The sequence below is a fragment of the Chelmon rostratus genome, chromosome 5 (genome assembly GCF_017976325.1).
Source record: "Chelmon rostratus isolate fCheRos1 chromosome 5, fCheRos1.pri, whole genome shotgun sequence".
Classification (NCBI taxonomy): Eukaryota; Metazoa; Chordata; class Actinopteri; order Chaetodontiformes; family Chaetodontidae; genus Chelmon; species Chelmon rostratus.
Window position 1 is genome coordinate 19,377,158 of NC_055662.1, and position 21,237 is coordinate 19,398,394.

Consider the following 21,237-nt stretch of genomic DNA (forward strand, 5'->3'; position numbering starts at 1 on the left):
GAGGGGAGGAGAATGCGCACAGCCCCGGATGCATACAAGCGTTCCATAAAAAATGATAAGAGCCCTTCATTGTCACTCCAAGTGGTGTGTGTGTGTCTATATATATATATATATGAACAAAATTAACTTTAAAAGTGCTATGTGTAATGTAAATGACCAAGGAATACAACAATTTAAAATTTATCCTCATCAAATTGAAAATTAATATGTTTATCATTTGGGCTCTGTTTATACCTTAATAGGGCAACGTATCCTGGGTGATACAACTCATAAAATCCAAAATATTGAATATGTGTGTGTGTATATATATATATATATAATATATATATATATATATATATATATATATATATATATATATATATATATATATAATATATATATGTTTAAGAGGAAATACTGCCTGTTTTCCTCTTAAACATACTAATATCAGAGAACTTAATGTGGTTTTTTCCACTTAATCTATATTATAATCATTATGATTATAAATATTATCATTACTATTAAAGTTTCTGGTGGCAGCAAGTTGTGGATGGTGGCACAATACCCACAAAGAAATACATGCACAGTTGAGACTCAGAGCTGCTCCCCTTAAAATCTTAGCATTCATGACATATACCAAAAAACAAACAAACAGAAAAATCACTGAAAAGGAGTTTTATTTATGTATTTACTTACTTAACAGTGAGAAAGAAAAAAACAAAGAAAACCATACATCTCACATCTATCATTTTGGCATTAAAACCCTCAGACAGATCAGGCACTCGGCCTACAACAGAACAGATGCAGCGGCAGGCTTGTGCCTGCAGAGGGCAGCACTCTGTGCCAAGCCACCAGTTCAACACAAACTTTAACTCTTTTTTTCTTTAACTTCTGTAATTAATGTTCAGCTGTGTAACACATCCTGCTATGTCTGGAGTGTATTCTGCATATGTGTTTGTGTAATTACAGGGGCATGCATTGCTGACAATGAGTCTGAGCTAAATAGAAATAAGGGAAAGAGAACCCTAATTGTGATCAGTGCAGCTTTTCTTCATTTGTTCAGGTATTTCATTTTGATTTTATTATCTTTTCCTTTTGAAACCTTCATAGATCTGTCTCCGAGCCTTTCTTTCCTTTCTTGTTTCCCTGCCAACCAGAAAAGTCCAGAAAGTACACAATTATTTACAGGTACGTTAAGTATTTATTGACCTAATTCAAAGTTAAGTGGCATTATTAAAAAGGTTTTTAAAGAAGTGTTAAACTCCTCTGAGCTCAACTTCTGCCCTGGACTCAGCTGGGTATAGTAATAAACTACATTACACTCTTTTAGTACCGTACTACTGTGCTGGGCTGTTACTTACGCTGCAACTTTTCTCACTTCACCTGACTTACTGGCTGCTGTTTCTCTGGTCTACAGACAGGGAAAGATAGTCCATGTGTGCACACACACCCATGTTTACGAACACATGAGCGTCAGCTAACACACAGAAAATGGATCATGGCTTCACACAGAATAAAACGTACGACATTTCACCTTTGTAAACCTAAACTCAAAGTAGTTAATATCTGAACTCTCACCTGATGTTTTGGCTGTTCTGTCTGCAGACCTTTGACTTTAGACCTTTCTTGTTCAAGGGCACCGTGTAGTAATGTTACCTAAAAAAAAAACATGATTCAAATGCATATAAATGTAAAAATATCTCACACACTTGCCTCTCTCATAATCTTCACGTCACTACAGCTCACCTGTGATGACAGCTCTTCTTTTATATGTAGCAGCTCTTCTACTTGTAGAAGGATTTCTGCTTTATCTTTCACTGAAGGACAGAGGTTAGAGACATCAGAAAACATCAGACAGATCACATTAAGTCTTCATTAGGATGGTGATGGTGATGGTGATGCTCAACTCACTCTCTCCCTGTTGGAGCATCTTTAGCAGCTGGGAATTTCGTGCTTTCACCTCTTTGTATTTCCCCTGCAGAGTTGAGAAGCATAAAAAAAAGCGTTTTGTGTTGTTTTTAGACAACTTCTAGCATTTGCCACAACAGGAAGGCAAGAAGTCGATCATGCTACAGTTGTGGTTAAAGAAGATATTTTTCACTCTGGAAACTGGCCACTATTGGAGTCCATTGTAACCAACAGGATTTCAAGTTGCCCACAGCCTCCACAGTCAGTCTGCCCTGAAGAAATTCCAGTTTTTCTGGCCATGGTACTTTCTTTCTCACTGCCTCATCTCATTCCTTCCTTCCTTCCTCCCTTCTACACACCCATATTCTCATGTGCTGCTTTTTGTCACTTTAAAACAAAGCTAAAGCCATTCGAGCATCAGTGAAAAGATTTGTAGTCTACAGTGGCAAATGCACTACCCCATTCCTCTGACAGCAGATTTAAGATTTACTCTAGAAGAAATTATTTTGCAAATATTTAGATGTAGTAATATATAAGAAATAGATATTTCTGAGCACCTTTCTGACTGATCAGGGTGATGTAATTTCCCAGTGAAATTATAGAATGATGAGGTTTATGACTGCTGACCTCCCATTGTGAGATGGTCTTCTTTAACTTATCGATTTCCTGGTCTTTCTTCTCCAGCTCGTACTTCAGCTGCTCTGCTCGGGGGTCCTAACAGGAAGGACAGGGTGAAAAGAGCAAGTCACGACCAATTTACACTTTCTCACTAATTTAGCCGAGTAAGGAAACAAACTTGGGTGATGTGGCAATTATTAAAGGTCCAGAGTGTAGGATTTAGGGGGATCAACTGGCAGAAATGTAATGTATAATCATCTAAAATAAGAACTGTGTTTTTGTTAACTTAGAAAGAGCTCTTCACATCTACAGAGGGAGCAGGTCCTCTTCAATGGAGCCTGCATATTTCTACAGTAGCCCAGAATAGACAAACCAAAAACTGACTCTAAGGAGTGCCTCTTGCGTTTTTTTTGTTTTTAGTGTTTAGTGTAGTATTATGGTATTCAGTTGGTTGCAATCTGCAATCTTACTGCTAGGTGCCACCAAATCCTACACAAAGGACCTTTAAATCACTGGCACACACAGCTGTATGGACAGAGAGGTAAATGTGCGGTGTGAAATGGCAAGGAGGAAAGTGGTGCATTGCTGATGTGTTCTCTTTCTGATAAGCCAGTTACAAAAGATTAATGCTAACTGCTGCATAAAGAATAAAAGTCAAATTAAATTCAACAATGCGTGCAAGACTCATTCATGTAATGTAGATACCTGAGGCATAACAGACTGCTGGATGAACAGCTTGTTCTGGTATGTGTGTTTCTCCCGGTCTACTCACTGGTTCGTGTTCCGTGGAGGTGTTGACTTCTTGTCCCTGGCTGTTAGCGTACTGCTCCCGTCTCTTCTCCTGTTGGATAATCCGAATGACATCATCCTCGAGCTTATTAAAAAAACGCTCCTCCTGCCCGACGCCCAATGCTAGGCTAGCCGCTCTGGCATCCTGGATGGGAAGGAGGTCAGTGTTAAATGGGGAAATGCTACATCATATGTAACATTCAACCCTGAATAAAGGCCAGTGCATATTATTTATAGGTAATTAAAATATTTGCTCTACATCATACATTCTGGGCTCACCTCTTTTTCTTGTTTCCTACTCAAATGCTCTGCAAAGAGACAAAGTATATTAACATGAATGTTATTCTGGGAGCCTGTTGAGCTACTGACTGCAGCACACAAGATCCTGGTTTAATGGCTTCTGAAAAAGATGAATAAGTTTCTCTCACCTGTACTGCCTTCAGCCTGGAAGTCCTGCAGTGAAACAGTCTTTTTGTCTTTTGCCTGCTGATTCTTCTTTTTGTCCTTCTTCCCTCCACCCTCTTTTCCTCCTCGTGACTTTGGCGAGGACGTGCTTGTGTTGTTGTGCTGAGTGTGATCAGATCACTTATAATTAAGGTTCTATTTACAATAACTTCATTGAATATGACTGAAAACTGAATTTATCTTAATGATCAAAATGGCGCTGCAAGCGCGGCAGCTTGTTACAGCAGCTCCAACCATTTTTCTTTGTTTAAGTGTTTTTTTTGTGCTTTTCACATGTTTTTTCCATCACTCTCGGTCAATGGTGTGCACTCATGGTCAGAACAGTCCAGTAAGGCAATGAGGCCAAATGAGCTAAATGTTTTTCTACAGATTTGATTCTACCCCCATTCCTTCCACCACCCACCAGAGTCCAGACCAGAGGGCGTTACCACTCCACACCCCCCTTTTCTTTCATGGAGATTCCCTGACACCAGCAGCTCCCTCCCCACACCCACACTCCACATCAAAGACTTCATACACCTCCCCCCATGTCACCTCATTCTATAGGACCCACTCCCCAGTCCCCCACCCAAGCCTCTCCATAACAGTGGATCAGGTGACTGTACAGATCAGCCCTGTGAGGTCGTTCTGCACATATTCAACATGAACCTCAGCCATCACCTACTTTGCCAACTGGTGTGAACTGAACCACCTGCACATCAACGCCAACAGGACAAAGGAGATGGTGATAGACTTCCACAGGGAGGTGCCACAGATCACACCAGTGAGCATCCAGGGGTCGGACATTGAGATCGCGGGGGAGTAGTTAAACCTGGCTGTTCACCTCAACCACAAACTTGACTGGACCACCAACGCAGGTGTCCTGTACAAGAGTATGTAGTGCACTGTTAAACATTTTTTATGACTCTGTGGTGGCATCTGCTATTTTCTACACAGTGGTCTGCTGGGGCTGTGGGAGCTCTGAGAGGGACAGAAAAAGACTAAACAAACCCTGGACACCATCGAGGAGGTGGGTGAGAAGAGAATGTTAGCCAAGCTGACATCAATCGTGGACAACCCCATAATTTAATTTCCCTGGTGTTGAATTAATAAAAGTAATTAAGTTTTATCTTATCTTTGATTTCATACTAGAAATGATTTAATGGCATAAAATGCAGTTTGAAAATTTAAAATGAAAACAGTGATGATGGTGTTCTTCATTGTTTTGGCTCTATTCCAGCTCACTGGGTTTCAAATCAAACAGTAACTATCAGGTTAAAGTGCTGACGCTCAGCTTCAAGGGGAGTGTGTTCACACCCACGTTGGGTAAACAGTGTATGACTTGTAGTTTATTTTACCCTTGGCAGTTGTGTATAAAAGGGTTATTATTTCTACTGTTCATCTGACGTGGATGTGAAAACTGTCAAATTAAAATCAGTATTTAAACACTATATTCAGTCTTTCATTTCAAATCTGATGGACCGATCTGAAAACAGAACTGTCCAAAACCTTATTCCAAAAACTTGCAGTTTAATTTTGTAAACAACAAAAGGTATGTTTTCTCATTGAATTCCACAGTAACTGAAACAGCAGCTCCAGGGCTGCAAAGGAGCTGCAGCCACATGCATCCAGTGACTATTTTCAATGACCAGTGGATCCTGCCTTATTGCTCAAAGTGCCAGCATGAAGAAGACACAAAATTATACAATGCAGTGCCTTTTCTCATAAAGTTTTTGCACAAATCAATATGCGACAAGTGAGTCAGAGGGGCAACACAACTTGAGTATAAGTGGAAAAATAGCAGTAAGTGAGACAGCGTGCTGCTGTTTCTTTCCTCATAAAATGGGATTCAGCTAAATTTCAGATGATGAATTTTACATGAGTAAAAGATTAAGCATATTCGTGACTTAACTTTTACAAGGAAATTGTGCGATCTAATACATTAGAACACAGGAATAAATGGTGCACCAAACTGAGAATCACTTAAAACTGATACATTTCTATAAATCTATGACGAAGGTATATTTTAAAATCGAATATATTGCTTTTTAAGGTATTTCTTCCTCTCAGGCGGTATGTGTCATAGACAGTACGATTCTAGCTGATACCAAACAAAGATAAGACAACTTTTCTTTTTCCCTGCACACCCCTGAGCTGTCTTTAACTGATTGGTCAATTATTTGTTTACCTCCTAAATCCTGTTACTTTCAGGGAAAATCACAAGAATAGGTGGTGGTCTGCAGCGAAAATGGAAGAAAAACTTGGTTGAGACTGATGATACCTGTTTGTGTTGTTCGTACTCCAGTTTACTTAGAATCAAGGCCTTTTCCAAATCGGCTTCATACAGCTCAGTGGTCATCTACAGAGGGAGGAGAAAACAGATGAGAAAGAAGACCCACTTGAGATGCCTAGTTGGTAATGCCTGTACAGTATCAGATTTAACAAGGATAGACAATATACTACTGGCACACAAAGGCTCTACTGCTGACTATGGCTGGGTATCGTTAAAAGTTTTTCGATGCTGGTACCAATCCTTGACTTCCATACTGGTTCCTGAACAGTCAGTACTCAATACCAATTCGATTTTAACAACAATAAGATTACAGTACACATTACAGTGCAATTACTCACTTCAAAGGAGAAAGCTGTTCAAAGACCTGGGAGAAGCTGGAGAAACTGCTTTTAAGTTACTAAAATCAAGAAACCTATGGAATATCTATACTGTAGTATTGGACTATATAAAATACATAAATAACTGTCAGAAGGAACATTAATAACAAAAAGTAGAAGGCAGCATATGCCATTGTAATGTCTAGCCTGCCTAATCCAATGTGACATACTGTATGTGGTACTGGGAAAAAATCGGAGAATGAGACCTCTTACTTTCTCTATGCTAAAGAGCAGCTAGCCCAGGTCTGACAACATCCACCGTGTCAACTTCAGGGCATTTCCCCCTTTCATGTGCTGGTCTGTAAGCGAGGAGAGGATGTGCCGGTGGACGATGTGATGAATGGACTCACTAACGAGCAGATACAGGTTAGCTACACTGGCTAGCTAAGAAGCAGCACAAAGTTTACTTCTCTGTTATCTGTGAAGATAGCAACTGGGCTCTGGGTGTAACGTAATGTTTTCTGTGCATGCCAGTGTGTAATGTTAGACACCCAATCACCAGCATTATCGGATCTTAGTGCAAGCATGCTGCAATGCTTACTGGCACACGAAGGCTGATGAGATTTACTCCTTAGGTACCAAGAGTTAGTATTGAATGACAAGGCATTTTTTATACTCAATAGTATTGAAGCAATTTGGTTGGTGCCATAAAAGTGTCAAGGTTTGGTTAATACCTACTGCTGACCACTGAACAACTCTTCTAAACCAGATGGAAGTCATGCAGCTTCCTGAAGGGTAGGGCAGTTATCAAGAGAACATTGTCTATAGTATGGTTCACCAGCTTACACATTAGTTATGTGGTTGTTCTCTCTTACCTGCTCATCCCTCTGCTTCCACTGCTGCCACCCCTCTGAAGGTATATTGTGCTCCCCTGAGGCAGGATTGAGAAGTTCGCTGGCTATTCCTGACAGTGTCATAGAGGGAGGGGGGGCTGAGGACTTCTGAGGAATCTTCTTGAAGGCCAGGTTACGTAACTGATAAAGAGAGAGAGATATGAGATTTATCCAGACACTTGAAATGTTCATTATTGCTATCGTTATGACTGACTACCATGTTCTACTGTTAGTTATAGAAGCCGTCAGATGTGTGTACACATATTTGAGTCTTAAAATGATTAGAGCCTGATTATGGGCTTCTGCTCGCTGATGGTGGTCCAGTCAGACCTCTCAGGTCATCAGGTGGTTCTTTACGTTCTTTTCTTTGGTCCTGTTCTCTGAAACAAACTGCTGGATGACCTGAGATGTGTCACAAAGGTGTCCACTTTCAAAAACACACTGAAAACACTGATTCTTTTTATAATCAGGCTTGCGATTAGTTACTGAATGTGTGTGTCTGTCTGTGTTTGTGGCCTCTGTCTGTGGGGTGGAAGTGGCTTCCTTAATGTCTTTGGTGTACTGGGCTTTGCACATACAACAGGGGCTGCAATTTACAAGCATTTTCATCGTCGAATAACCTGACAATTATTTTCTCAATCAATAAATGAAGCTGATGATTCTATAAAGTGCAAAAAAATTGTTTAAAAAAATTCTGCTAAATAATCCCAGAAACCAAGGCAAACTCTTCAAGTGCCTTATTTTTTTCAGATCCACAGTCTGAAACTCAAATATTTAGTTCACAACCAGAATAATTGACATTTCTGCTTCTAAAACGGACTTACACGATTAAATACTTAAAACAATAGCTGCAGGTTTCTATTTGCTCGTCTCAACAACTAATTTTTGTGTCATTTTAATAGAAAGCACATTGGGTTTACTCGTCATTAAATGCAATATATGAATAAAATTGCAGACAAAAGATGCATACATCTCTTCATAGATTTTTACAAATTCAATTTACAAATTGCTTTATTTTCTGTTTATTAAGACACATTAAATAATATGCGTATTTCAGTTGCTGCTTTAACGAAGTAGCCATATGTGTATTTTAAACCAGCATGTTTAATCCGTTTTAGCAAGCGACAGAAATCCCTAATAAAAAAAAGAAATGCTTCATTTGAAGAGAACCGGCGTGTATCTGGCACCACCATCTGCAGTTTCGATTGAGGTGAAGTGAAACAACAGAGGAGCACCATAACTATTCATGCCTGTCAAAAGACGGCCATGAACGCAGCCTAAAACACACACTGTATGTATGAGGCAGCGGGTCGTGAGTTATTCCTGTCTCTCACCTCATTTGCCTCACTCTGCTGCTGCTCCCTCTTCTTCTTTTTCTTGTCTTTCTTCTTGTCGTTGCACTGACCCGCTTTCCCCCCGGCTGCTCCTGTCTTTCCTTGCCGGGGCTTCCCTGAGGAGTCCCGTGTGCCTTTGGTGGTGGTCTTCCCCGCATCGGAGGCGTCGGAGTCCGAATCCGAGTCTATCTGGAGCAGGGCGAAGCGGGAGGCGGTGGTGGGGACGGTGATCATAGCAGACGATGCCATTGCTTCAAGGAAAACTAAGTGACGACAAAAGGCAGATAAAGAACAATACAGTTAGGATAACTTGAAGCCGGTCATAAAACTACGAGTTAGCTTCTTGTCGCCATGTCCTCTCAAATGAAAACATTACCAAATCTCGGCCAACAGCTTTACATAAAGCGACCGAATGCACTGTCTTAATGTTTTATCAAAGTAGTTCATGATAAATGCATTGTGATTTGAGCTGCACCGTTGCTAACAGCGTTGACAGACGCAGCTAGCATTACATAGCATCAAGTTGTTAGCTAACTGCAAAATGCTTAGCCGGTTTTGTTAGCTCCTAAACAAGTGCAAAAGTACTGATGCATGACAGTCAACAACGCATTCGTGGACTCACGTTGGTCTTTTCTCCTTAACAGACTCGCTGAACTGTTTTCACGAGGCTGTACTCACAAGAAAAGTGGCTAAAGAATACTTTCACCTGTTTGTGAAGGTAACAGTAACCGTTACCGTTGGTGTGCTACCAGCGATTGCCTGAGTACAGCAGCCCGGCGGGGCCAAAAAGGATAAATACAGGGGTTCCTGTTGGTGATCACGCTGTCTCTTAAAGTGCCCACTGTTAACACAAAACAGCAGACATGTTCTTTGTTTATTGGTTATCTGATCTGTGTAGTGTCCGTTATGTATTGTGTGTTATGTGTATTTTAACGGCTTTAAGGCACATCATTTATTACCTTCTAATAATTCTGAGATTGCTCAGCTGTCATGGTGATATCTAAGGGGGCGGGTAGGGGGGGTGAATGGAAATGACAATTTGTCTCACAACTGAATGTTAACCAATTGGGCGAAAGGAAGAGCTCTAACTACAGAGCTAAATCAACACAAGAAGGGGGAGAGAAATACTCTCAGAAACACATGCTGGCTCTGTTCTCAATTTCCAAATGACAGAGAAACCCTTATTAATTAAAAATCGGATAAGCAGAGAATTAAACTATAATTGTGTTTTCTCACGTGTCATGTCATCACCATGACAACTGAGAAAACTCCATCCTGTGTGTGATGCTGTAGCCCAGCCTAGTACCTAGGAAAAAAGTTAGTAAGTGTCATAATAATGTGAAGAAGAAGTAGTCAATATTGGCCATTATCAAGGATAAATGAACAACTGGGCAAAGAACCCTAGTCTCCCAAATCCAGTGCAAAAAACACATTTTAAGAATGATATTAAATATTCTATTAATCTTATTACATATTCCTAAATAATGTTTAATCAAATCAATGCAAACTTGGCAATCAACTTAAATTATATTAATAATTTAATCAGTGAAAGAAATACAATCTCATGTTAGTCTTATTCCATTTTGAAAATAAAAATTTGACAGTTTGAAGTATGACAGTTTTAAATAACTTGCCTTATTGTGCACCTAAATTTAAGAATGGAGTCATAGTACACTCACCCCCAAAACTTTGCTCCATGAGTTAATCTGAGTTAGGGGTGAGGGGATGGAATGAGCTACACAAAGACAAAACAGTGAGATATGCATACAATTATTCAGTTTAATACATTTGACTGTAATAATAGTCACTGATATAAGATACATTGATAGAAGATAATTGACACAGCAATCAACATACAGCTAATGGTACATGGTGCACACAGTTTTACCACATTCCACAGTTTCATAAAGTTTATTTACAAAAATCCAGTGCTTAAAAAACATTACCAAACTGTATATTACTGTTGTAGTGCAGAAAACGTCTACTTTATCTACTGGCCATTTCAAGTGCTGAAAAGTGCTGAAAATTAAAGGTGAAATACAAGGTATTTCTCTACACGAGGCACTATGTAATTACATTTAACAACAGACTGATGAACATATTTTCCCCAATTTATTCCATCTTTAAACTAATAGTTTTTGTAAAAGGCGGAGATCTGATTTGTTGATGATAACTGTAAGGTGAGCTACTTATGACTATCAAAAAAATATCAGAAAAGTGCTGCTTTTTCCATTAAATACCCCATTTTCACACAATATACATATGATCGCAAGTTTAATATACAATAGTTTTATGTTGGAAAGATTTATGACATTTTAAAGATAACAAGAGATAATTAAGGGGAAGAAAACATAGAATGTGCAGTGTTGTATTTGGGTGTGGCAAGAACTGAGATAAAAATCTTCAGTTTCACTATTTTCTAGTGTAACAAAACTGTCAAATTATTGGAAATTTCTCCCTGTGCATGTAATTTATCACTTCTCATGACAATACTCGTCTTTCTTGACTAATTGAATAGCTAAAACTTCACAACATTCAGCACAGCCAGGATCTGGGACACCTGTGACCACCAAGGAAGACGGATAAACAGGAAGACAGTGCTATAACAAGAGACTGAACCGGTTCACTATAATGACATTTTAACTATAACCACATTTCAGTGTTTCTAACGGACACTTTCTTCTCCTCAGGTCAGAAACTCTGCATTCTGACTATGGTATGGGCATGTTTAACTGTTGACCTTGACACAAAGTATTCTTTAGTATATTGTGACTATAGACATGCATTAAATGTTGCCCAGTATCTTGATCATGTAAAATAATTAAATGGGCTTGTCATCACTCGTCACTCCTCGGAGTGAGAAGGAACAATGTTTTATGATGCATCATCACCTGTCAGTGTTTCTGGGCACTTCTATGGAATCCTCTAGTATTGATTCTGTGCTGGTATCCACAACGGACTGGCGCCTCCTTGTGACAGAACCACAGACCTGCAGGTCAGCTGGAGAGATCTGTCTCAGCTCTCTGCGACACAAACGGACTGGTGTCATCTCTAAACTCTCCCCGGAATGACCAGCCCCTCTTTCAAGTCCCCCCTGCGACTGTGTGTGTATCTGGTTGTATTGAGGCATTTCTGTCTTTCTGTGTGTTAGGAGGTCAGAGGTTGAGGAGGGGCAGGGGGTTTGGTGCACATGCCCCTTCATATGAGAATCACTGTGTGTATTTTTGTCTGTTTGCTCAGCGTGTATCATTGTGTATGATGTTGCAATATGTGTCCTTTTCTGTACCTCTTCAGTGTGTGTCTGGGATTTGTTTGCACTTGTGCATATCTGCATATTGTGTGTTTGTATGTGCTTCTGTGTGTGTGAGGGATGATCGACAGGCCGCAGTGTGTCACTGAGATGCTCTTTGAGTTTCTTTTTAAGCTGCCGGCTGGAGCTTTTGTAGAAAAACAGCTCTTTCTCCAGATGCTGCAATCTGTCTTGGAGATCCTGCTGTGCCTCTCCTGAACCACTTTCTAAACACACACACACACACACACACACACACACACACACACACACACACACACACACACAAACACAAACACATAAAGTAAACTCAGAGACAAAAGTAAATAAGGCAGTCACATTCGCTGTAACAGTTTTGTCCAGGTTGACCTGGTTTCCTCACCTTTAAGTTTCTGCAGCAGTAGCTGGATATTGTTCTGGTGATCTCTGTGCTGCTGGGTAAGCCTGCGGTCTGCATCCAGGGCCAGGCGCTGCATGGCGACCTCCAGCTGCCTCAGCACCACCTCTCGCTCTCCAGCATGAAGCTCTAGTTCTTCACATCGCAAACGTAAATGGTGCTCTGCCTCGCGAAGACAAACAACCTGCAGAGGTTGATAGAGGGAGCCAGACAGCCAGAAACAGATATTATTACTGAACATAATTACAAAGATATTGGCTGGACCTTGTATCTTTGTTTACTCTCACACCTGCAGGGAAAATCTGCAAAAAGGTGGGAGGGAGTTTTTCATGGTGTAATAGTATAACATGGTGCAAACAAACCTCCTGTAGAGAAGTTGATACAGTTTAAAACGTCATTAATATGTATCAGATGGAGGAATGAAGGGCACAGCAGGGAGAAATGGGCGAGCAGACAGAGGTACAATTTAATTAGCATTACAGAAATAGTGCAGCTGCATTTGTGACTCACAGAAGCACCTGAAGTGAGAGGCAAGAGAAGGTAAGCAACAGAGAAAGAGAAAATGAAAAACTTAAATCTCCAGCTAGAGCAGGAGGAGAAGCATTCAGGCACACCTGGGATTTGCATATGCAGAATTCAATGTTGCATATATGGATTATCTTACTTTGTTGAAATATCTGACAAGCAGCTCCAAAGCCTCAGGTGTTGTGAGCTCTTTCAGCTTCCTGATGACATCACAGTGCTGGGCGGGTTCAGTGTTTTGTGACTGATGTGAAGAAGAGTCTGTGATGAACAACTTCCTCTGTTTGTCCTGGATGGAGCGGGTCTTAAACTCCACAGCTGCATCCAGAGCTTCAATAGCTTCCTCCAGCTGGAGCAGGGTATGCTCCTCCTACGTGAAGACAGACACAAATCATACTGCACCACAGAAAAAATATGCACACTGATGAACAATAAAACGCATCATGAAATAAGGTCTAATAATAGAACAGTTTACCAAAACCTTTACGCCACACAAACATACGATGTTTCCTTTTTTCTGACCTCTACATTGAGCACTCTGTTGTCCTTCAGCTGAGCGTCCAGAGCGTCTCTCCTCTTTTTAAGCGTGTCCCTCTCTTCCTCCAGCTCCTCTATGGTGACTCCTTCAGTGTGCCTCACACTGCTGCTGCTCTGCAGCTGCTCCTCCAAAGACTCCAACCGCACCGACACATTCAGCAGGTCCTGACTCAGAGCCTGAAACGTCACAAAAATGAAAACACTTCCAGTTTCAAAAATATGTGTTGCCCTAAACATAACTGTCATTGTTAAAAATGTTCTCAAAATAATAACTAAATTAAAACTTAATAAAAACTCCACACAGGGGGCACCAGCACATACTGTATGTATGTTCACACATATACAGGCTGACCTGACTGGAGCGTAGCATCTTCATCTCCAGTTTGTTTTTCTGCTGCAGACAGGCCTCCCTACGCAGGAGCACTTCCTCTTTCCTCCTCAGCTCCTCCTCCAGCTCCTGCAGCTCTGCTCTCCTCTGGAGCACCCGCTCCTCCTCCACCTCTAGCCAACTACTGTCACGCAGCTGCAAGGGGGGCAAGGAGGAATGAGAAGTGTGAGCAGGGAATAAATGACCAATATGGCAATTTTGGGGGGCAACGAGTAAAAAGCATGCTTTTATATTTAACGTTTTACCTTTTCTTTTGACTCTTCCTGCTGATAGCTTTTGCACACAGTCACATCTCCTGCTCTTTGCTCCTATGAACAAAACACAAATCATGTTTTTTCTAAGGAGTCATTAATGATTGACCCATGCTGAGGGTCAGCTAGATCACCTACAAGTAGCATTTTAGTCAAACTGGTCAACCAAAACTAAAAAAGAATTCAAAGGTTTGGATCGACAGAGCTGACATACAGGTTTAAACAAGACTAAACAGAGGTTTAATATGTTTATTTCTTTTTCTATTGCTCTGTTTTGACATGTTTGATGTTACTGGGTTCATTCTTAACAATCTGCACAACTAACCCTGTTTTGATGAAGATCTCTGTCATCACTGGTCTCTCTCTGCTGCCTGAGGCTGTTCTGAAGCTGTGCTCTCTGCAGTCTCATGTGCTGCAGGCTGTGGTACACCTCTGCTTGGACCTGCTGGCTCTGCATGGAAAGTCTTGCCAACACGCCAGCTTGTCTGCCATCAACACTGTGCCTGCAATGTCTGTCCACTGCTTGGGTCTCCTTATCTGTCACACAAAACAAATTTTTAGGGACTGCTCAAAACTAGAGATAACACATGAAAACATTGTCAAAGACATGAAACAATTATGTTACAATTCACTGGTCATTGCCTGGAGCTTCAGTACAAAAGCCTGGTTGAAACAAACTCTTCACTCTTATCAAAATCCTTGATTTTTTCATACTTTCTTCTGCACACACCCCTCACTGTTCAGCCAATCATGGTTCATCTGTTGTCTCTCAGGCCATCATTTTATATTGACTAGTCACCACACCTTGCCAGTGCCTTGGCTCCAGACATGTTGACAATAAATTCACATGGACTGTAAATGTTTCTCCAATATTTGGCGGCTGAGGCATGCGTTACTGTCTGCCACAGTGTCTTTTTCAGCATTCCTCTAGGGAAGGCAAAGTCAGAAATGTTCAAATTCTAAAAGACAATGTGATTATCTGATTATCACTACAAGCTGAGAATGTAATGCAACTATTCCATCAAAACAACACTTTGTCTTTCTCTCCATTACCGCTGTCTGTCATCCTTGGATTCATACATTCACTTGGCAAAGGCGTCTGGAGGCTGCAGGAATGTTTTGACCTTACACAAAAGTCCTCATACTTGTTCTCATACACAAAGAAATCAGCCAAAGATTGCTCTTATTCTTGACTCACCATAACAGGTTGAGTCAAACTACAAGCCGGCAGACAAAGGAATACATATGTACACAGTATGTAACCTTACAAACACACCAGTTTTGTTGAGCTCTTTGATGAGCTCCTCTTTCATGCGCATGTTGACTGACAGATCTCGGATCCTTCTGTCAGTAATACTGGCTCTGAGTCTCGCCTTCATCATATAGCTTTGATTGGCATTGTTTTCTTTGGTCCCTGAGAAGAAATAGCAACTGACAATATGAAAAGGAAAGAATTCCTCTTGACAGAAAATAACTTGAATTCTGCAGAAGAGATATGAAACAAGAAAGCATGCCCCTCTCAACACGAAAGGAAGGAGGTCAAAAGTATACCTGTGGCATGCTGAGGCTGTTGTACCAATGGATTTCCATTAGATGTTTGGTCTAGTCCAGAGTTCTTCTCTTTCAGAGCTGATTTCTTCTGCCGGCTGGTCCACGTTCGATTTAAAGAACGCCTGGGGAAAAACGTCAACATTTGATTAGGCAGATAATTTCATTTTAACACACTGCTATAAGAAAAACAGATTTTGTGAATGAAAAAAAGATTATTGATATCAGTTCAAGCACTTTTTGTACTTTTTCTGTGGTGCACGGCACAACTGCATCAAACTCGGAAACAGGGTTGCATTAGAAGGGTACAACTATTATATGTTAACAACTTATGTTTGAACCCGCCAGTATTAATGCATAATTGTGCTAGCTGCTCTCATATTTAAAAGCAGTGTGCTTGTGTGTCCACAATGAGCCCCCATATACACTCAGGAACTTGCACTGCATACAAAGGGAGGCTGTGGGAAGTTATTTTTGACCAGTTTGAGGTCCACAAGGGCACAGATATTAGTGTGGCTATTCTGAAACAGCATTTTGCAACAGCTTGTTGCACAAAAATTAAATTAACTACACTGTATATGCCTTCTGTAATGCGTCATAATTAAATGCAGGACTAAAATTAGGGACTGCAGATGGAACCATTATTATCATTATCAAAATTACTGCAATTAAAACAGTATTTTTGCTTTCTGCTAGTTGAAGCATGTACAAAAAGTGAAAAGCATTCAGGATATGTGTGATTTGTGAGAGGTGTACTTGGATAAAATGCAGTCATCCTTGACGCCAAAGGTGTGGTGTGTCACTCGACTGCCAGCGACAAACTCTGTTCACTGTTGTGCATGGAGGGTCACTGCTACAAAAAGCGGGAGCAGGCGAGGAACAAATGTTACCACGCCTGGAGAAATGCAACTATACTGTCACAAAGGCATATTGATAAAAGTTTACATTTCATTCAACATTAGTCAGTAATCAAATTACTTCTTTTGTTGCAACATGTGCACAAAAAACTTGAGTCACTAAATCACAGACTACTGGCTGAAATTGTATTTATGTAGTGAATCACTGGTGGCTTGACAAAAGAGAATCAACAGGCTTGTATTACACAGGCTCTCACCTAAATCCCATTCTGCTCACAGAGATATCCTTCTCCTCCTCCTCCTCCTTCTCTTGATCCATGTCTTTGCTCTCTGCCTTTATGAACGGACAGTACACCTCATCTTTTTCCTCAATCTCAGCCAGCAGGAGATGACTACGCATCTTGAAGGCTGCCATCACCCTCTCCAGTGAGTAGGCTGGGGGACTGGAGTGGATCTACTAACACAAAAACGATGTACAAACATGAACAAGGGTGTGAATGCGCATATAAATGTGTGTAGCAACATTGCTCAGTACTTTAGGCGATCAAAGTCACAAGCAAAAGTCAAAAGTGCAACCCAGAAACACAGAAACACAAAAACATTAATACACACACAAACAGTGCAGCTACCCACCCTCCTGGTAGGCCCGTGTCCACAGCTGTGTCTGAGCAGAGGGACACTGTGGGGTCTCTTGCCGGAGTTCCCAGAAGCCCCGGCTTCTACCACTGAGGTTGCACCCTGAAAGGTCATGAGGTCGCTGCGAAGACGACTGATGAGGATCTGCTGGTCCACAAGTTGTTCAGTCTGAAAACATTCACACACAAATGTGCAGAGACATATATTTAACCAACAATTGAAAAACCAACACAGCTGTCATTAAATTCTAGGACAGTGTTGAAGTTTTATTTGCAGACAAACAACAATGCTGAAGCTGTCTGTATCACTTTCTACTGTATTACAGAGGAGCACTTAGGACTCTTCTTCTTCTCACCTGTATACGATTACGTTCCTTTTCTTCTGCCAAGGCCTGAAGGTGGGTTTTGCTCTCTTGAAGAAGTGTCTCTATTTCTTTTTGGAGCCGTCTCAGCTCTGCATCCTTCTGCTGCAGTAAACGTTGCTCTGCGGTAAGCGCTTCCTGAGAGACAGACAGAGAGTTTTCTGTGCTTTTTCTTTACTATAACTTGTGGATCAGCTGTCCTTTTTATTTTTCCAAACTTCATCCAGTGAGTCTGAGGCTTTGGACAGCATGATCTCCTCTTTGGAGATCAAGGACATCACAGAGGGCATTTTGACTTGAAATAAAAAGGAAAGACACAGGTGTAACTAATAACATTAACAATAGCTTAATATGTGCCAGTAAATCAGCATGCAGTGCAAGGGCTCCAATGGCACACTTTAATAGAATGTAGCCATTATTAATGTTACTAGTTACGTCTGTGCTCTTCTCCTGTTCTGACACCTTCTGGACAATAACATAATTTTCCTACTTGGAGAGGCCTGTCTTGCCTCTTTTCTCCAGTTCACACCCTTTTTAATCAATTTAAATAATAAAAACTAAAGTTAATAAAAAGCACAATGAGCACATTTTACATTTTAATCTCAAATTTTACATCGACTTTGTGATGGGCATCACCATTGTCCTATTAACATAGAGTCTAAAGTGATATATGATCCTAATGGATAATATGGGGATTTTAACATCCGTTTGCCTGAACAAAAGCAAACCTACATTTTTCCTCTGAATGTCTTAGATGATGGACCACTTCCCATCAACTGTTGGATAAAACAAAGACTTTTTATGGCGATCTGAAGTTTCTTCATCATGTGCTATCACTACCTTGCAATTTTTGAGTTCTTCTGTGAGCTTTAATGTGGCAACATGGTGGGTGGCTTGGTCTCCACTCCCCTCTGAACAGTCCTTATCATCAGCTTGATGTGAGAGATTGACAGCTGCCAGTCTCTCCTGCCAATCCTGCATTCGCTGCCTGAAAGAATAACTTGGAGTGTGATCAGGGATCTCTGCAAGCAGAGCTGCAGCTTCCTGTGCCAGAAGGCGGTAGTGTGATGGTTCTTCTAAGTTCCCCTTCTTATCTGGATCAGATATCCCCATCTGGCTGAGCTGTTTGAAGCTGCCCCCCTCTCCAGGTATGCCTCCACCTGACCTCTCTCTTTCCATCACCATCTCTCTCTCCTTCTCTTTCAGTAGCTCTCTCAGTGTCTGTACTTCATACTCAAGCTCGCCCAGTCGAGCCTCACCAGGGTCCCAGCTTGTAGGACATGATTTAACCTCTGTGTGAGTGGATACTGCTCCAGGACGGTTACGAATGTGACGAGCCTTGGATGCAAACTGCAGAACACTCAGAGTCTCAGCTACACTGTGGTGGGAGGGGCTCACACATGCCACCATCAGCGTATGGGCGGTGCCGCCCAGTGAATCACGGAGGAGACGGGTTATCTTTGCGTCGCGGTACGGTATGTGTGCACTATTGCAGCTGTTACCACGGCGATGTCGAGCAGGGTCAGAGAGGGCCCGGATGACATTGCCCAGCGCGAGCAGGCCTGTGTTGATATGAACAGATTCCTTGAGCCGCGTCCCGGTGTTCCCAGTTTTTCCAGCACGCTCTGAGCCTGCTAAGTCAACCAGACAGAGTTTGGAAGAGCGGACGGATTTTAAGGAGTTTTTGTTGTGGCAACATTGGATAAGCTGAAGGGTGAGGATGGCGTGAGAGCGACTGGAGCGCTCGTTCATCCCTGTGGTGCCAGTGTGGCGCAGAGCGTTGCCCATCTCTACAACATTTAGTAGCTCCTCTGCTGAGGTGACAACCATCTCTTTGGCTCCCACCACCACTGAAAACACAAACAAAACCAGACAATGATATTTGGTGTATCTGCCACCAGGATTTGGTGTAAACATAAATAGCTGGAGAGTGGATATAAGGACAAAATCCAGACATTTAACACAGAATTCAACCTAATAATGCAACTAATAGCAAACTTGGCATTCTATGATACTTGAAAGTACATGTCTCATGTCCGTTTTGAAGGGAATACTATAAGCTCAAAACAAAAACAGAAAAAAACAGAATTTTGTCACATTTGATTGCCATTGAAAAAGACTTGTCAATCACCTGTGTTTCCCCTGTCATCTTCTCTGATGTGAAGCTCTTTGTGAATGGTGTGCAGCTCCAGCAGATCTCGCAGTTCTTCCCGATACAGCTCCATATATGAGACCCGCAATGTGGCTTCCATGCCATCACTGTTCTTCCTCTTGTCTCCCAGCAACAAGAACACATCCTGGGCCACACGGTCAATAATTCCTCCCTCTTCATCTGTGAGAGGTTTGGAAAAGGGAGACACGTGTTATAAAGTATATGGTGCAAAGGCCAGAGGGTGAAGCATGAGAAGAGGCCTATTGGGTCAAATCTGAAGTACATTTGTAAAGTATAACAAAGGAAGAACAGCAGATTATTGGTCAGGAGAGATGTTTTTGGACACATTCAGGCTTTAATGCAAGAAGCTGAGAACATGAAGTTTATGTCTAAAAAAAACTGCAAACAAAGCTCTCAAAACAATGTCATTTAGACCCTCTTCAAAACTCTATAAACTGTAATGCCTGGATGCCACCTTCAAAAACTAAAAAATGTGTAACAGTACATGTCTAAGCCTATCTACACCATTCTTTTCTAATTTTAAACAGACTGCCATCAGTAATACATTTCCCCCTTTGATAAACAAACTCCTGAACCCCAACAACAGTATTTCACATCTCATCTGTCAGTTTCCCACGCAGTGTAATCACTCCATCTTTGTTCTCCTACACAGTCTATTCTGGCTTTCTCACCTCATTTTGGGGGATATAAGCTGCCACCTGTGCTCTGCAGAACTCACCCAGGTTTCCCCCTCCGAGTGTGTATGTCTTCCCTGACCCTGTTTGTCCATAACAGAAGACGGTGGCATTGTAGCCGTCGATCAAGGACTCCACCAGGGGCTGGACGCAGGACTCGTACACCTCATCGTGGCTGGCTGTCGGTCCAAACGCGTGGTCGAAGGAGAAGAGTCGGTCTGAGCCGAGCATCACCTGTGCAGAGCCCGGCACCCCCCGCACACACACCTGGTGGTTGTGCAGCACTTCTTTGGGCAACAGGGGACGGATACGAACCGCCACCCGGACACACACCTCGCTCATGACGGTTAAATGTACTAACTACTATCGTTAATGTACTTAGAGCTTGATGGAGTTTTACTGTCATGCCCGGATATCGGAGCTGAGTTGTGAAACTTTTTAACTGAGCTCTTAAACTTACTTGATACGAATTAAACATGAGGCAGTTATCTACATTTTACCGAAACAAACCGTCTGATATTAACGTTGTGTGTGTAGCTATCCCCGTTGTCATTTGTCCTGTTGTTAACCTGGTTTGTTGTCGCTACTCGGTTGCCAGAGAAACCGCCGCCACGGTGCCGCAGCAGTCGAGAAGAGCAGGAGCTGATCAAGAGTCTCCACGGAGGGCGAACCGACTGCTGCGTGATGGCAACAGCGCCACCTTGTGAGGCGTCTTCGTCTTCAAAACGAATGCCAGCGATATAACGAGCGAGCATTATAAAACAATCTATAAAACAAAACAACAAAAATGGGGAAAGGGGGGTTACAAATAAAAAAAAACATTTGCAATGAAGCAAAATTAAAATAATATTCTGTTAATATGAAAATGATGATGATGAAATATCATTTCATATTTCATACTCATCAAGTATACAATACTTATTATATTGAACACCAAATACAGTTATATTTTCTATGCTATATTTATTATTAGATATTATACTACAGTAAATGTTATATTCTGTACTATATTGGTGTACTACACTA

The 21,237-nt window shown here is 41.4% G+C and overlaps 2 protein-coding genes across 3 annotated transcripts; both read right to left on the bottom strand.

Moving 5' to 3' along the window:
- Window positions 1-651: 651 nt before the first annotated feature.
- On the bottom strand, window positions 652-9,338 carry gkap1 (G kinase anchoring protein 1). 2 transcript variants are annotated; one of them, XM_041937176.1, is made up of 12 exons: window positions 9,201-9,338; window positions 8,579-8,841; window positions 7,227-7,385; window positions 6,023-6,100; window positions 3,726-3,864; window positions 3,577-3,605; window positions 3,281-3,442; window positions 2,518-2,604; window positions 1,894-1,957; window positions 1,729-1,799; window positions 1,561-1,638; window positions 652-1,128 (listed from the first exon to the last, which is right to left on the bottom strand). In XM_041937176.1, the coding sequence occupies exons 2-12, from the start codon at window positions 8,825-8,827 to the stop codon at window positions 1,087-1,089; spliced, it is 1,158 nt and encodes a 385-aa protein (XP_041793110.1). In that variant the 5' UTR covers window positions 8,828-8,841; window positions 9,201-9,338; the 3' UTR covers window positions 652-1,086. The 2 variants fall into 2 exon arrangements, with proteins under 2 accessions (XP_041793110.1, XP_041793112.1); XM_041937178.1 differs by having other exon boundaries at window positions 9,285-9,326.
- A 2,127-nt stretch (window positions 9,339-11,465) lies between these two features.
- On the bottom strand, window positions 11,466-20,553 carry LOC121607128 (kinesin-like protein KIF27). The gene is made up of 15 exons (XM_041937816.1): window positions 20,256-20,553; window positions 19,496-19,696; window positions 18,205-19,214; window positions 17,359-17,502; window positions 17,001-17,171; window positions 16,625-16,821; window positions 15,514-15,635; window positions 15,239-15,376; window positions 14,288-14,499; window positions 13,957-14,019; window positions 13,676-13,846; window positions 13,309-13,500; window positions 12,929-13,156; window positions 12,250-12,448; window positions 11,466-12,094 (listed from the first exon to the last, which is right to left on the bottom strand). The coding sequence occupies exons 1-15, from the start codon at window positions 20,551-20,553 to the stop codon at window positions 11,466-11,468; spliced, it is 3,975 nt and encodes a 1,324-aa protein (XP_041793750.1).
- Window positions 20,554-21,237: the final 684 nt, after the last annotated feature.

Bases quoted from the DNA above. Each gene is read 5' to 3' on its own strand.
- gkap1 (XM_041937176.1), bottom strand. From the start codon at position 8,827: ATGGCATCGTCTGCTATGATCACCGTCCCCACCACCGCCTCCCGCTTC. The intron at 6,101-7,226 runs GTAAGAGAGAAC...CTCCCTCTGTAG, and splicing joins GGAAGCAGAGGGATGAGCAG to ATGACCACTGAGCTGTATGA. The intron at 2,605-3,280 runs GTGAGTAGACCG...CCTTCCTGTTAG, and splicing joins CCTCCACGGAACACGAACCA to GACCCCCGAGCAGAGCAGCT.
- LOC121607128 (XM_041937816.1), bottom strand. From the start codon at position 20,553: ATGAGCGAGGTGTGTGTCCGGGTGGCGGTTCGTATCCGTCCCCTGTTG. The intron at 15,636-16,624 runs GTGAGAGCCTGT...GTTTTTCCCCAG, and splicing joins GTGAGCAGAATGGGATTTAG to GCGTTCTTTAAATCGAACGT. The intron at 12,095-12,249 runs GTGAGGAAACCA...GTGTGTGTTTAG, and splicing joins ACTGCTGCAGAAACTTAAAG to AAAGTGGTTCAGGAGAGGCA.